Source organism: Gymnodraco acuticeps, unplaced genomic scaffold (genome assembly GCF_902827175.1).
Source record: "Gymnodraco acuticeps unplaced genomic scaffold, fGymAcu1.1, whole genome shotgun sequence".
In the NCBI taxonomy this organism is placed as follows: domain Eukaryota; kingdom Metazoa; phylum Chordata; class Actinopteri; order Perciformes; family Bathydraconidae; genus Gymnodraco; species Gymnodraco acuticeps.
This window is the reverse complement of record NW_022990441.1, coordinates 4,487,787-4,503,459: the sequence shown is the minus strand read 5'-3', so window position 1 is coordinate 4,503,459 and position 15,673 is coordinate 4,487,787. Positions and strand designations below refer to the sequence as shown.

The window sequence follows — 15,673 nt, the reverse complement described above, 5'->3', positions numbered from 1 at the left end:
TGCAGCTGACAGAAATCAAACATATCAGGACTGACTGGACATTATAGTCACACATCTACTCATGCATTTCTTTCCTGTAATTTAGACCATGAAGGATGATTTTTGATTTACATGCAAATGGTGATGTCGCTCTTGTTTTTTTTCTCCATGATCCCTTAAGGCAATAAGGCAGAATGCGACAGTAAAAAAGGAGTATAATGTATAACACAGTACCAAGGTTATTAGTCTACAACTGAGGTCAGAAGAGGAGGAGGTGGGGGGCATTTGCCTAATTAATTACCACTCAGACACACACACACGGCCATGACCTTTACTAATATAGTTCGAAGCAGACCACACAAACAAGAGACACTCTGTCCCTTTTCCCCTCTCACCAACACACTCTCACACACTCACACACACCCTGTCAGCAACCAGGAGAGTGAAGAGAGAATCAATTACAACCCGACTAAGGGAAAGAGTTGGTAGCTTGATGGCTGCACGTCAAGAAGGCTGTAGGTCGCAAAGTGTGTGTGCCCGTTTGTGTGTTGACGTCCATGTATAAACGTTTGCGAGAATCGAGCGGGTTTCCTGGATTCAGATGACATCATTTTCATTTTAAAGACCTTGCTTTCAATTAAGTAATTAGCTGCTTGGTGTTTCTCTAATTATAGAGCTGTTCATAAAAGAGCTGCTGACCAGCTCGCGATCAAAAAAATGGACACCGCTGCACTTTTTCCCACACACACACACATTTGCAGCACCTAGTTTAACATCGAGGTAATGCAGTCAAATTCATGTTATTTCTGGTAAAGGGCAGGGAAGGACTCTTTATTCTAATCACACTAAAACAGCACTGTGCTTAATAATAATAATATTGTACTTAAGGTTACTGAACAGTTAGGATAGGTAGAGATACTTTCCAGGTACTTGTTCCTTCTCTCCTAAACACAGTAAACACAAGCTGGGCTTACAGTATTCTCCGTGTGGAGTGGACGGTGTTTAAGAAACCACTCCTACCCAATGAGTAATTACTTCAAAATGTCAGATCGTCAAAAATTCCCTCATTTCCTAAAACATCGAAGTGGGATATGTTGCTCTTGCGGCATGATGACATATGACTCATTAAATAACATATACCTAACAGAAGTATTACTTTTTACACTGTAATAAAATGTCAGAATATAATGAAACAAAAGAGAATACTAAATGTTAGGAATGCCTCCAGTCCCGTTGTAAGCCCGTCGACAGAGAAAGTGGCTGTGATCTTGAAGATCTCACCACTCAGTCTGTGAAAGCTTCACTATTTAATGAGATTCTGTGATGCTGCCCAGACACAGGACATCGGCTAACACTCATACTGCTCTCTTTCTCTCCCTCACACACACATGGCGAGGGAAACACACACACCTGGTTTTGGTTAGTTCTCTATGTTTGCACCGTGCAGTCAGGTCAGCAGCAGCAGTCAGGTCTTAGCTAGGATTTCAGATAAATAGCTGACTTTTATGTAATAAATAGACAGTAAATGCTTTTAAGCTTTGTTTGCACTAGTTTCCCGAAAGGTAGACCCTTGTTTTTAGCAACGCATGCATTATTTAGACTCATGATAGTGAAAGCTATACTGTCAACAAAGCAACAATAAACATGTCCTCCCTGATAAATGGTAAGTTCTCCATTTGAGCCAATTACAAGGAAATGCGGTTCTTTACCTTTTTTGAGCTGTAATGAAAACAGTGTTTATGAAAGTGGGAATGTAGCATCATTTCCCCCTAAAAAATAAGCCTCTCAAGTTATTTCTGAGGTTTGCGTGACACTTATGTGAACAAACAAATACTTCAGCAAGTCTTTAGATGAGTCAGTGCAGTTTTGATGGCAGAACAATTACGTGCATCATCATTTGTTATAAATTCACTCCATGGCTTCAGATATTGTGCATGATGGATAGAGGTATTGATGGAATGACCGACTTTGGCCAATCTTTTGTTCCTCCTCATGATTTCATTATGGGCGCGGACAGAAAGAGTCTAAACACATGCATTTAATTGCAGGATTTGGGGGTACAGATGGGAGGAATATACTGAGGAGTAGTTGAACCAGGGTCAGTTGAGGAGAGGAAGTGGAGAGGATGGATGAGCAGAATGGGGTTGAATGACAGAAGCAAGCAAAGTGGTGAGTGGAGAGGGATGAGCGAAGATGTGGAGGGAGATAGCAGAGCTCAGCGCGTGGCTGCCATGTCATCCTGTCATTAGCAGGTTGTTTGGGTCTTTAATTCATCATTCAGACCTTTATTGACTGGAGAGTGGGAGATCGCTATCAGTAGGAGACACTAGAAGAGCGCGTGTGTGTGTGACACTCTCAGTCACCAGCTGCTCTTCATTTCCTGATGCCAAATAGATATCACATAAGATGTACCATAAACATATCACCTGCCATGATCTGCTAAGGTCAAATAATGCTCAAGGCTACGTTATTTAAAGGATGGGATCATATATGATATTCCCCAGTAAATTCCAGGCAACTTATAGACCTGATTTTCAATATAAGAGGTTCAAGGGAGAGAGCTGAGCATTAGTGATGTGTGACAGGCGCCCGACAGGACTCGACAGAACGGTGAAATCCACAGAGACCAGTTGACACTACGATAACAAGGTGACCACCGCAGGGATCACTCGGCCGGTATATTTATTTGTGGTTGAAGGTGCATTGTTGGGAGACGTGGGTTATGGAGACATGTGGCTTTTTTTGGAGGTGGGGGATGGAGGTTATGTATGAGTGACTGTGTGTATTATGTGCGTGTGTGGTCTCATGGGAACACGCATTAGACTGGCTTAGCCACCTGCTCTGTCATTGGACATCTCCCCAATCGCACACACACACTTACAAACACATACATACATAGACGCACGCTCCTCTGGGACACATTCGGGACATCTGGCTCAGCCTGTCAGAATTTCCCTTCATTTTGTGACCCGTTGACCCCGGCAACCACAGGCGTCAGACAGGCATCAGTGTCTCGTCATTGTTGCAACGCCACCATTGGTGATACGCCGCCTTACAGACAAACTACAGATCTGTGCGGGGGAGAGGAAACTCATGGCGGTTTAAATCTGTGACATTTGGATTGTTTTGTTTTGCTCTTCTACCTCTGGGTTGTTGATCTGTAAATATCTTCTCTCATTATCCTCATTCCTCCTCTTTCTTTCTGTTTCCCTTACTCATTGAGGTCTCATTTTCCAATGCCTGGAGCTGCAGGGTATTAGTTATGCAAATATTGACGTGCAGCTTTGGCCTGCTAGCTATCAATTGAAATCAGCAAATCGATGATCCTAATAGCTGCTCATTAGCCACTTGATGCATTTCCAGGGCTAACATCAGAACCTGTCAGCAGCCCCTAATCAATACAGTCTAAAAGTATTACCTAACCAAGGCCCTCACCGGACACCCTTTTTAATAACGTAAGTTGTGTGTCTGGCTTTCTGCATGCAAGTAAAAGGTCTGGGCTCAACGGCCCTGCGTCGAAGTAGGACATGCTCAAACTTCTCTGTCATGTCAACAAAATATCTCATTAGCAGGAACATTCCCAGACACCAAGCGGGCCCATTAGATTTCTTAATTTATTTGTTTTAGTGACGGTGTAATCAAAATCCTCATCCGCGAAACAAAATGTCTCACAGAGATTCATTTGGTAGTGATAATGAAATCTCATCAGTCGGATTTTAATAAGTAACCTATTGTTTCATTTTTTCTGTTGTTGTTCAGTCCAATTCCCAGGCATGCTTTGGAGCAGCCTGTTGTTTGGGCCTGGAGAATGGTACGGTAAAGACTTTGATGCAGCCAGGATGCTGCTGCTGAGAACAGGGCCAGACCGCAGCCCCTCGATCGCCCCCAGCACGCAGCCCTGCTAAGCTTAACTCAGCTGTTTGATGCCAAGCTCTGCGAGTGTGTGCCTCGGTGCGTGCTTGCGTGTATGTGTGTGTGTTTACCCAGCTCAGGGGTTACATAAACAAGAGCAGCTAGCCTACAGGTAAGACCCACAGGAGACCAGCCAAGAGAGAGAGAGAGAGAGATGGAGCGCCAGTCTCTTACTTTGGCATTCCCCCGGTGCTGTCGCCATTGCTGGAGCTGGATATTCACTAATGAAGGGCGAGCTGGAAAATGACTAAAGGAGATAGTAAACAAAGTTACCATGCACACACACACACACACACACACATATTGAATACACGTGTGAGTGTGTTAATATAGTTAACTTGGTGGAGGCAAGCATCCGTGCATGTGTTTGTGTGCATCCCTGATGTATCTGGGGCTGCTGTAAAGAGATGGGGAGAATGTGGGCGGATGGGGGATTGGAGGCGGAGGCTGGCAGCGGGGCAGTTGGCCGCTGGTGCAGAGAGAGAAAGAGCGGGGAAAGGGATTGGAGGGGGGGTACAGCGGAGATAAATCATTAGAGAGCAGGTTATTGGAAATGCAGGGAGATAAAAGAGTGAAGAAGCCAGTAATTGCCTTAAAGATCAGACTACAAAGCATTACTTTGGATTTTACAAGGCCAGCCAGCAACAAAAGAGCAGTAATTTATGAGCTCAGTGTAAAAGAATAGCATAATTACATTAAAAATTAATGCTAATGAGGGCTAAAATGGGGAAGGTAGTTATTATGAAAGTTTGTATTCATCTTCCCCGGGTTGAATGATGGCTAGTGGCTTGATTAATGGCTTAATTTCTATCAATTAGCAGGCAAAAAAATCTCCACTGAGACGGGCCTAAATTGAGCATTGAATTACACATCTTTACCGCGGTGCACGGCGGGGGGGGGGCACATTATTGAAACCTGAAAGAAATGCTGCTATGTGAGCTTGTGTGGAAGCTGGGCCTGTGTTACAAAAGTTAGGTCAATGTTTCTAGAAACTTGTGTTTGTACCATTTTAGGTTTTGCGTAGTCAGTATTCTACTGCTAAGAGAGAGAAAGATAATTGAAATATAATTGAAATATACATACAAATGATAAATAATTTTTTGCCAAATTGGAAAATATTAGTTTTTTTTCTGACCTGACCCATCACAAATATATTCGTATATACTTACTGTGCTGAAGTCACACTACCCATTATAAATACAGCAGCACATTTTGCCCTCTCTTGATTTTTAATACATTCATTAAATAACTGTGTTTGCATTATAATTCCAAAACACTGTCAAAGATTTGCCACTATTTACGAGACCTCAACAAAACAAGCAGTTAGTTTTCCTTCGTATTTATTTTTCCCCACATAACAAGTGCTGCGGTAATTTAGCTGGCACGCTAGTGCACTCAATTACTGGAATTAATCAGCAGCCGCAATATATTCCGCTCGGCTGCTCTTGATTGACAAACTGAAGACGAAAGTCAAGTTTTACTGCTCAGATATAGACATGTGTTGTTGAACAGCTCCCTCTTCTGGAGGGGACGTGAAACTGCTGCGTAACGTTCATCTTCAAGGCTAAAGGAGATGAGCTGAAATCCCTTCTTATTGGCTGGTTTGATTTTCTCTCCTCGTCCTCTGGTCTTAATCAATGAAGTGGACAAACAGCTATTTAGAGAGAACAATAGCCTATTGATTCTGAGCCACTCATCAGCACTGCTGTCTGTCCAACTAATTTCAGTAATGAGAAGGCAAGTAAGTTTTCTGAGTGGCTCTTTTATACACACACACACACGGGCGCAAACATAACAGGACATGCGAAATGCACGTTAACATACATTGCTCAGTCACTATCCATTATTCTAATCTACAGATACAAAACAAAATGTATTGATTGAGTTTCCTTCCATTTCCTGGTTCGCAGTAATGGATGTAATGCATTCAGCATATAAGTGCCATAGAGATCTAACAGTAACCTAATTTAAAGAAGTACATTCTGTACATTTAATTGTCTCTATTTTGTGTTTCTTATTATTTCTGTCTCTTTCTCTCCATCTGTCTTATCTCTCTCGGCTTTCCCCTTTATCCTCCTCTCAGCACTGACAGAGAAGCGTTCGTAATGCGGTGACAATCGAGTTGGCCTGTTAAATTAATTTGCCAGATAATGTGTCAATATTAAATATCAACTTTGACCTCTCTGAGCTGCGGAGTGCGCTCGCCCTGCTAGAGTATTGATTTTTGTCTGCCTCTAAGCTCGCTAGGCCGCACTCAAAGTCCATTACTTTTGATCTTCTCATGAAATACATATCTTTTCCTACTGACATCTGACAAACAGCATATGGAAGTCATTTTATCTACCAATAATGTGTTTGTCAAAAAGTCTGAGGTCTTAATGGATTCATGCGGCGCACACGGACATCCCAGCAAAGACAGGCCTGCCAAGGAGATGCTTTCAGATAGGGTGTGTGTGTGTATGTGTTGAGTTGATACATGTCGGTCTGGTAGTTTTCCATGTAGGGCATTCATGCTCAAAGGACAGCAGAGAAGAGTTCATTAAAAAAGTGATTTAAATTGTGCTGAATTAATTGTTGGCCAGGCGTTAGTTTCCATCCGAGCCCATGCAGCCGTGCAGTGAGCGGTGATGGTGGTGTGAAGGACAGGCCACAGTCTCCAGAAGGATATTGGGCCAGTGTTCAGACTTCATCTAGCAGCCCAGTCAAGGTAATGACTATTTTTGGAGCCGCTGTGCAGTGCGTCTCTGCTCGCATCTTCCCGGCACAGGATGACAAGCCGATAGTCTGTCATATAGGAAGGCTTAATTCCACTTGTCACTCAGTTGTCCAATTCTGCAGTGCATTTAAATCAAAACCGAGATTGTTTGAGTGCTATTATGAACTTTAATAGGGTGTGTGTGGTGTGTGTGTGTGTGTGTGTGTGTGTGTGTGTGTGTGTGTGTGTGTGTGTGTGTGTGTGTGTGTGTGTGTGTGTGTGTGTGTGTGTGTGTGTGTGTGTGTGTGTGTGTGTGTGTGTGTGTGTGTGTGTGTGTGTGTGTGTGTGTGTGTGTGTGTGTGTGTGTGTGTGTGTGTGTGTGATAGCATGTGAGGCTTTGCTGCGGAAGCCGGAACAAATATTCATTTATTCATTAAACACCAGGGCCATGAAGATCTGTTGTGACACCCTTTCTGTAGCTACTAATGGATTGAATTAATTCCGGCTAATAGCTCCAATTGAATGCTTTGTGTGTGTGTGTGTGTGTGTGTGTGTGTGTGTGTGTGTGTGTGTGTGTGTGTGTGTGTGTGTGTGTGTGTGTGTGTGTGTGTGTGTGTGTGTGTGTGTGTGTGTGTGTGTGTGTGTGTGTGTGTGTGTGTGTGTGTGTGTGTGTGTGTGTGTGTGTGTGTGTGTGTGTGTGTGTGTGCACGCATGGGTGCGTGCTCCATATACATATATATGGCAGCCATGAGTGTAAATTCAAAATATGTAAGTTTGCACATGTGGAAGTACCTCTACTTGTATCCCAATGTTCTGTGTGTGTGTGTGTACGTGTGTGTGTTCCCACTTGTTTTCATGACACAGCCTACATCAGCGGCGCAGAGAAACGTGGATGTCTGCTGGAGTGACAGATAGAGAGATGGGAGAGTGCAGGAGAGGACGGATGGATGGGGGAGAGAAGGATGAATATTGACTGATCAGTGGAGAGATTGACAGCCAGAGAATAATGGGAGCATTCAGACTCTGTCTTTTTTTCCCCCTGTTGCTAACTTTCCTGGCACACCTATTTTTGCCCTCCTACGCTGCGAAGACTGCTCTTGAATTCTTGAAATGATTTATTATCTGATATGCAGAGTCCTGATGTGTTTATATCCGAGAGTAATTTACTAGAAACCCTTTCTATCTTTTTGTTTGATTGGACAAGCCTGAGCACAATACTTTCTGATACATGAAAAGTGTATGAAACCTAATCACATTTAGTCTCCATAATGAAATTCCATAGCAGTGACTTTGTGTTCATATTTTGATTCTTTTAGAATGCATTATCTAAGTGTAATTCACTGTCTGGCTATTATCTTGTTAGTGTTTTTTTTTCCACTTGCCTTTTGTGGTGACTCCATGCCCTTGGCTAAGTAAAAGTCCTCTTTTAAAGAAGGCCAAGATTAAAATAGGGGAATATCAAATATGTTGTATTCTATCTGTCAAGGAGTATTATACAGATAGATAACATACAATCAACTAAGCCCATTCCAAATGAAATCTGGAGCCTTTCAGAAAATGACAAGGGAAGTCTGATGCTGTGTGTGTGTTTCCGGACATGTGTGCACGCTTTTGTTCATAGCTCCTCTTCTGTGTAACATGTGTTTCAGAGGGAACTTCTCTGGAGGAGCAAGTGCGAAGGATAAAGGACATTGAGGCCATCGAAAGTGATTCCTTTATTCCTCAGGCTTTCAAATCATCCAGGGATGATATAAAGGTGCGTTCTGTCCCTTTCTCTCCCTTCCCCTCACTCTCTCTATCTTTTCACTCCGTCTCTTATTGAATTTCCCTCTGCAAAGCTGTGCCGTCTGTCCAGAGACAGCCCAGACCAAATCAAACATTCATTCAGCGCCGTTTGTTCCGACCTGAGACGGTTTCATCAGGCGCTCCACTGTTCGCCGCCTCCAAAGCGGCAGCACCCACACAAAAGCCGCAGCAGGCAACAGCCATCCTCCGTCTCCCCTCTCTGTCTCCCTCTCCCCCCGCTGGTTGTGCAGATGCAGACAAAAAACACAGAAGTCATTATTGAAATATTCCTGTCTCTGAAGGAGCAGGAATTAGATTTGTTGGGGCTCATGGATGTTTTTGAAAAGATAGGCGACAACATGTGACAGCAAACCTGCACAGACCTCTGGGACACATCCTGGTGGGCCTGACACAGGTCAGGACCCCCGCGGCTGCAGCTCGGACTGCACAGGTCGCACATGAGCAGTTTACTATGCCTTTTTTTTTCTCATACTGATATTCTGAACAATCTGTGCTGTTGTATTTGCTGTAAAGTGTCTCTACTGTAGGCTATTTTTATTATATGTACAGCACTTTGGCTCGACCAAAAATCGTTTATAAATGTGCTATATAAATAAAACTTTATTTTATTTTATTTGATTACTGTCCAAGAGTGCAAATGCTGCTTCAACAAGTTCAACGATTCAGCTCTTTTATGTCAGATCTGTGTGCACAATGTTTAAAAAGTTAGATTTATACTGTCAAATCAACTCACACAACATTATGCAGAGAGAAAAATATTTTTCTTCAAATGCAATATTCTCAAAGTTTGCTTTTCGAGAACAACAGTAATAATTCAAATGTACACACTTAGTAGGGAATATTTGATAGTCTTTTAGAAAGATCACATCTTTGCCTGCAATGAAGGGAATATCAACTCTTTGCTACACTAGTACGATAAATACTGTAGAAATATAAGTTGTTAAACATTTTTCTTATTTTTTTTAGCAGAATATAACAAGCAATCTACTGAATTATTTGATTTAGTATTGTGTGAGAATGCATTCTTTTAAATTATTTATTTTACATATATACGTTTATTTTGATTTAGTGTTGAAGGCCATTTACCAATAGGTCCACTGAAAATGTTTTAGCCACTTTAACGAGGAGAACCCGGTGAACTTTAATATCTGCTTCACTTTATCTTTTGAGATTTCTATTTCAAGCAAGCTGTATACATTAGAAATGTATATTCAGCATATTATTACCAATAATTGTGTATTTTGGCAAATCGAGATACTTATGAGCAAGTGTGTTTTTGATCTCACTCATTTTTTGTATCCTGCCAAATACATTTGAAATGGATCTTTCCAACTGGGTAAACATTTGCGCTGGGCCGGTTTAAGAGTGTTGGAAACATTAATGGATTTGGCAAAGTGTGCATTTTGATATATCTTCTTTATCAAGGAGAATGTAAGGTTATCCATCCAAATGTTACCCATCGGAATGTACGTTTTATTATCTGTTTGTGTAATACCTCTAGGGAAGAGAAAGAATGACTTCTAAATATGAAATGTTCTTCTGTCAGCTTGGACTCTACAGATTGAAACAAGAGAGGGATGGAAGACCTTAGTTATTTTCAGTTATAAGAAAGTGGAAGATACATTTATTTTATCTTGAACTTTAACAAAAAGTGCTTGGTTCTTGGTTAAATATTTCATAAGGCACTTCACTGAGACACTGCAGTTGCTGGTTCATAATTAAGACTTATGGAAAATGTAAGGCGGGAAACATGGGGGCACAATGAGTCAAGTGAGACAATAACGACAGATTCAGGATACAAGCTGATCTCTATCACAACACTGTTGTCTGTTAGACAGACTTTCACTGCCATCTGCTGGACAATCTTAATATTGCATTTAAAAATATTCTCTTTTCCCCAGTTTTATACTACATAAAAAGGTATAAAAATATACCAACCTTCTATATATATTTTTTTTTTGTTTGTATAGAGAAATCTACAAACAATATTGTTTAATACCAACATGAAATTATACAGTACCTGTGATAAAATAATTGCATTAATATTATATTCATAAAGGTACATTATTTTTCTTGTTCTTTAGCTATTTGCAATTCTTTTAGCTATTGGCAACGCTTTATTTCCTTTTTCCTTATGTGACGATTATATGTCAATGTTACTTTGGTGTAATATTCTAAAGTTACATTTTTCTATTTAAAAAGTAGATGGATCTACCATTTATTTTATTGTTTCTTATTTGAGTATGACACTTTTTTTTATGTGTTATGTATTTCTTTGAGTACAGACTGAGCCAGTTGAGGTGAAGCAGGAATCGGAGAGCTCAGATCATCACAACGTCGATCTTCCTATCTCCATAGTCTACAATGACACTGACTCCCTCGCCCATCCCTGTGTAAGTTCTCCTATTCAAAAAGCTTTGCAGACTTGTCTTGAAAACGTTCTGTGTGTATGAACAGCTTCCATCCTCAAAACAGCTAAAGTTGAACTCACTTCTTGTCATTTTATCTTTTCGCCACCATACTGTTATTATGAGAATGGTTTTGCCTTTGGTTGACGAACTTAGTCAACTTTTTCTTTTTATAAAATACCTCTGCTGCCTCCACCACCACTATTTACTCCATTCCTGCAAATTCTGATACAGCGCCTTGTATAGTATAGGATACTGCGGAATAGTAGATTACAGCCTCCTAACATCACCTCCTCCCCTGCCTGCAGACCAATGATGAAAAACGAGAAGGAAAACTTTAAACTCCAATAATGCTCCCTGGGGCTTCCCAGTCATTTATCTCCACTGGGGGAAACTAAGTTATGCCCTGACGTATGCAGATAACCTCCTCAAATACACACACACACACACAACGCCTCCCAGCCAAAATGCACACACACACACACACACACACACACACACACACACACACACACCCTCAGACAGGCTGATGTATGGTAGCAATATGCCCCAGGCGGGCCCCGGCCTCAGCTTCAGCTCCAGCTCCTCTTCCAATTAGAACAGATGAGTCCCATTAGCCCAGCCCAGATACTGTCATCCCACACACACAGCCTCATTAGCACCATGACACCAGTCCAGAGCCGACAGACAAGAACTCACTGGTGTTGAATCTAACACACAGATAACATGCGGTGCAGCTGTACGCGGCGTAGGTTAGGAATGAAGGATTGACGTGGCCGGGGCTGCTCCACAATCTGCATAATAATAGACACATATCATCACATAGATACACAGTATGTACACATAGCCCCGCATGTCGACATTATCTCTCCCCCTTGCACAAACACACACAGTGAATACAGAAATGTGCCTTGCTTCTCGGTCGCATAGTCATTATGTTACTTCCTAATAAACAGATGCCTTCATTCATCAGACACTCGCAGCAGCAGTTTTATAGCCCGCTTACATTCAATATCATTACTGCTGTTGATGTACTGCGTAGAATACCAGTCACATGTGTAGGCCTTCTCTATCTACCCACTGCTAGGCTCACAGATGAGTTGTGGGTTCAAATGAAGAGTTTTTTCACATGCATTTTGAAGTGAGCAGACAGGGAAAGACTAATAGAACACATAAGATACCACAGCCTTGTAATAGAGCTTCATTACTGTGACCCAGGGGTCCACGCTGAGGTCACATGTGTGTCAATGGGCTGTAGCAACAACTCTGTGCCAGGCTCACGAACTTACCAGGAAACAGCTCATTCATTTCTGTCACATTCTTGAAATGCGATGTTTTGTAAGGTAACACGACATTGTTAGGTAATGACTCAAGTGCCAAAGTAGACTGTGGAGTAGAGCTTATACTGCTCTGTATCAATTAAAAGAAGAAATAGAAATGCACTGTGGTAGATACAGAGATATCACATAGATAAACAAATGTGTCGCTGGTAAAAACACACATTTGCTTTGAGAGGGCTATAGAGATCACAGACATGTTAAGAATTGGCTGCTTAAAACAATAGTTATTATTGATTGGTCACTTTTGTGAATAGTTGTTTAAAATATCTTGCCAAAAATATGGTTTCAAGTTCTGAAATATGGAAATTGGACACTTTTCCTTGTCTTACATCCCAGTCCTTTAAATAATTTGAGCTCCTTTGACAATGCTTTGGGCATTTTTCACAGTTTTTCAATGTTTAAAGACCAATTTACTCCCTCGTGTCTAATATTTCAATTTGATTCCGTCACATAGAAGTAATGCATTATTTTGGTGTTTTTAAGTAGACTTAGTTTTTCCACTATTACATGCCATGTTCTATTCTGTAGAATGCAATTCTTATGATATCCTTGGTTTGTTCTGATGGGATTGATATCTATACATAGCTATGTTATGTTTGTCTAAGTGCACTCTTGAGGAAAAAAGGAACGATGTTTCTTGAATCCTGATATTTAACGGCAGTGTTAACTTCACTCTGTCACTATTTGTAACTTTGCCTTATTACTAACATGTCTCTTCACGCTGTCCTGCAGTTGTTCATGGACAAGGAGAGGGCCGAGGAGCTGTGGCACAACAGATTGATCTCTCTGCGACAGGAGAGGCTCATGGGAAGTCCTGTGACCTAATGGACACCAGAAGATGTTGCACTAATTTCCTACTGTAAAAACGTGTGAGAACGTAAGCAGATGAACAGTTTTTGGTCTTGATGTGCGTATTATTATTTCGGTAATGTTGATGAAATTTAATTTACAAGCTACTGTTCTTCATTTTGCTTCATTTTTTTTAACTAAGGAAGGATGTCAGAAAATGTGTGTTTTACAGTGTAGGATTAGCATTTGATACAATTTGTGTTTGGTATTCATTCTGTAATAAAGATAGATGTGGTTTCATTTGACTGAGAACTATCTTGTGTGTTTGTGCTTCAATGATGGACATACAGTGGGGCAAAAAAGTATTTAGTCAGCCACCAATTGTGCAAGTTCTCCCACTTAAAAAGATGAGAGAAGCCTGTAATTTTCATCCTAGGTACACTTCAACTATGAGAGACATAATGGGGGGAAAGAATCCAGGAAATCACATTGTAGGATTTTTAATGAATTCATTGGTAAATTCCTCGGTAAAATAAGTATTTGGTCACCTACAAACTCCACTATGGCCAAGACCAAAGAGCTGTCAAAGGACACCAGAAACAAAATTGTAGACCTGCACCAGGCTGGGAAGACTGAATCTGCAATGGCTAAGCAGCTTGGTGTGAAGAAATCAACTGTGGGAGCAATTATTAGAAAATGGAAGACATACAAGACCACTGATAATCTCCCTCGATATGGGGCTCCACGCAAGATCTCACCCCGTGGGGTCAAAATGATCACAAGAACGGTGAGCAAAAATCCCAGAACCACACGGGGGGACCTAGTCAATGACCTGCAGAGAGCTGGGACCAAAGTAACAAAGGCTACCATCAGTAACACACTACGCCGCCAGGGACTCAAATCCTGCAGTGCCAGACGTGTCCCCCTGCTTAAGACAGTACATGTCCAGGCCCGTCTGAAGTTTGCTAGAGAGCATTTAGATGATCCAGAAGAGGATTGGGAGAATGTCATATGGTCAGATGAAACCAAAATAGAACTTTTTGGTAAAAACTCAACTAGATGTGTTTGGAGGAGAAAGAATGCTGAGTTGCATCCAAAGAACACCATACCTACTATGAAACATGGGGGTGGAAACATCATGCTTTGGGGCTGTTTTTCTGCAAAGGGACCAGGACGACTGATCCGTGTAAAGGAAAGAATGAATGGGGCCATGTATCGTGAGATTTTGAGTGACAACCTCCTTCCATCAGCAAGGGCATTGAAGATGAAACGTGGCTGGGTCTTTCAGCATGACAATGATCCCAAACACACCGCCTGGGCAACGAAGAAGTGGCTTCGTAAGAAGCATTTCAAGGTCCTGGAGTGGCCTAGCCAGTCTCCAGATCTCAACCCCATAGAAAATCTTTGGAGGGAGTTGAAAGTCTGTGTTGCCCAGCGACAACCCCAAAACATCACTGCTCTAGAGGAGATCTGCATGGAGGAATGGGCCAAAAATCCCAGCAACAGTGTGTGAAAACCTTGTGAAGACTTACAGAAAACGTTTGACCTCTGTCATTGCCAACAAAGGGTATACAACAAAGTATTGAGATTAACTTTTGTTTTTGACCAAATACTTATTTCCCACCATAATTTGCAAATAAATTCTTTAAAAATCAGACAATGTGATTTTCTGGATTTGTTTTCTCATTTTGTCTCTCATAGTTGAGGTATACCTTAAGTGGGAGAACTTGCACAATTGGTGGCTGACTAAATACTTGTTTGCCCCACTGTACATTTAAGTGGGAATGAACTTGTGCAAAAAACACCACGCTCTTCTTTAAAAATGTGTAACTTGTTGTGTTTTTAAAGGAAAATAGCAGCAGTAACTCCAGTTATATACAGATGAATGAGTCACAAGGCCAGCCAAGAACTTAAAAAAATATTAACCTTGGTAACTTAATCTATTGGGCCATATGCTCACCTGCCCCTAACTTGTTGTACTTTTCTAATGATATATATATATTAGTCAGAGATGTGTATGTTTATGTTTATCCAATGTTGTTTTTCTGTTGGAGCAAGGAGTCAAGGCAGTATAGGGTCCAGACTCAGGCCTATTTGTGGAACAGCCAGATGGTAAATCTATACTGCTTCTGGGACTATGTGTCACTCACTCCTGTACACACAAAATAGTCAGTGTTGTATTTAAAAAATGCTACCGAAGAAAAATGATTTGTTGAAGCAAATGCACAAATGGAACGTATGCAGTGCTTGCTTTGGATGGGTGAAGTGAGTGTTTGTCCTCCTCACTCGTGTTAAATGGCTTTCCAAAAATGTCTTCACAGACCCTTCATTACCAAACAAATAATAATTTAGATATGACCAGGTTCGTCAAATTAATGATCACTAAAGTGAGGTCTGTGGCACTTTACCAGGGTGTCTGGGATTCATTTATTTAAACTGTCATAAAATGATAAGACGAAGTTCAAAATACAAAGTTTTAATGTTTAAAAATAAATAAATAAAAAGAAAGTTAATATATTAGGTTTTAATCTAACACATCTAAAAGTGTTTTGATTAGCAAATATGTTTAATAAATGTGTAAAATCGTTCTGTCACATTTATATTGTGTTGTTCTTACACATAACTATAAAATTGTTTAACATAGGGTACATCAAATTATTCCTGGGGACAAATGTGACAATTGAGAGCATCTGCACTATATATATATATATAAATATCTGGAGTGCTGTTGCTATTAGCAGCAA

At 41.0% G+C, this 15,673-nt stretch overlaps 1 protein-coding gene across 4 annotated transcripts in view; it reads left to right on the top strand.

Moving 5' to 3' along the window:
- rsrc1 (arginine/serine-rich coiled-coil 1) overlaps positions 1-13,241 on the top strand; it is a 114,693-nt gene extending 101,452 nt beyond the window's left edge. For all 4 annotated transcript variants that reach the window (XM_034225481.1, XM_034225484.1, XM_034225482.1 and 1 more), the window contains exons 8-10: positions 8,236-8,342; positions 10,678-10,785; positions 12,873-13,241. In XM_034225481.1, coding sequence (XP_034081372.1) covers positions 8,236-8,342; positions 10,678-10,785; positions 12,873-12,965 — 308 coding nt within the window. In that variant the 3' untranslated portion in view covers positions 12,966-13,241. The remainder of the gene's footprint in view (positions 1-8,235; positions 8,343-10,677; positions 10,786-12,872) is intronic.
- The last annotated feature ends 2,432 nt before the right edge of the window (positions 13,242-15,673 follow it).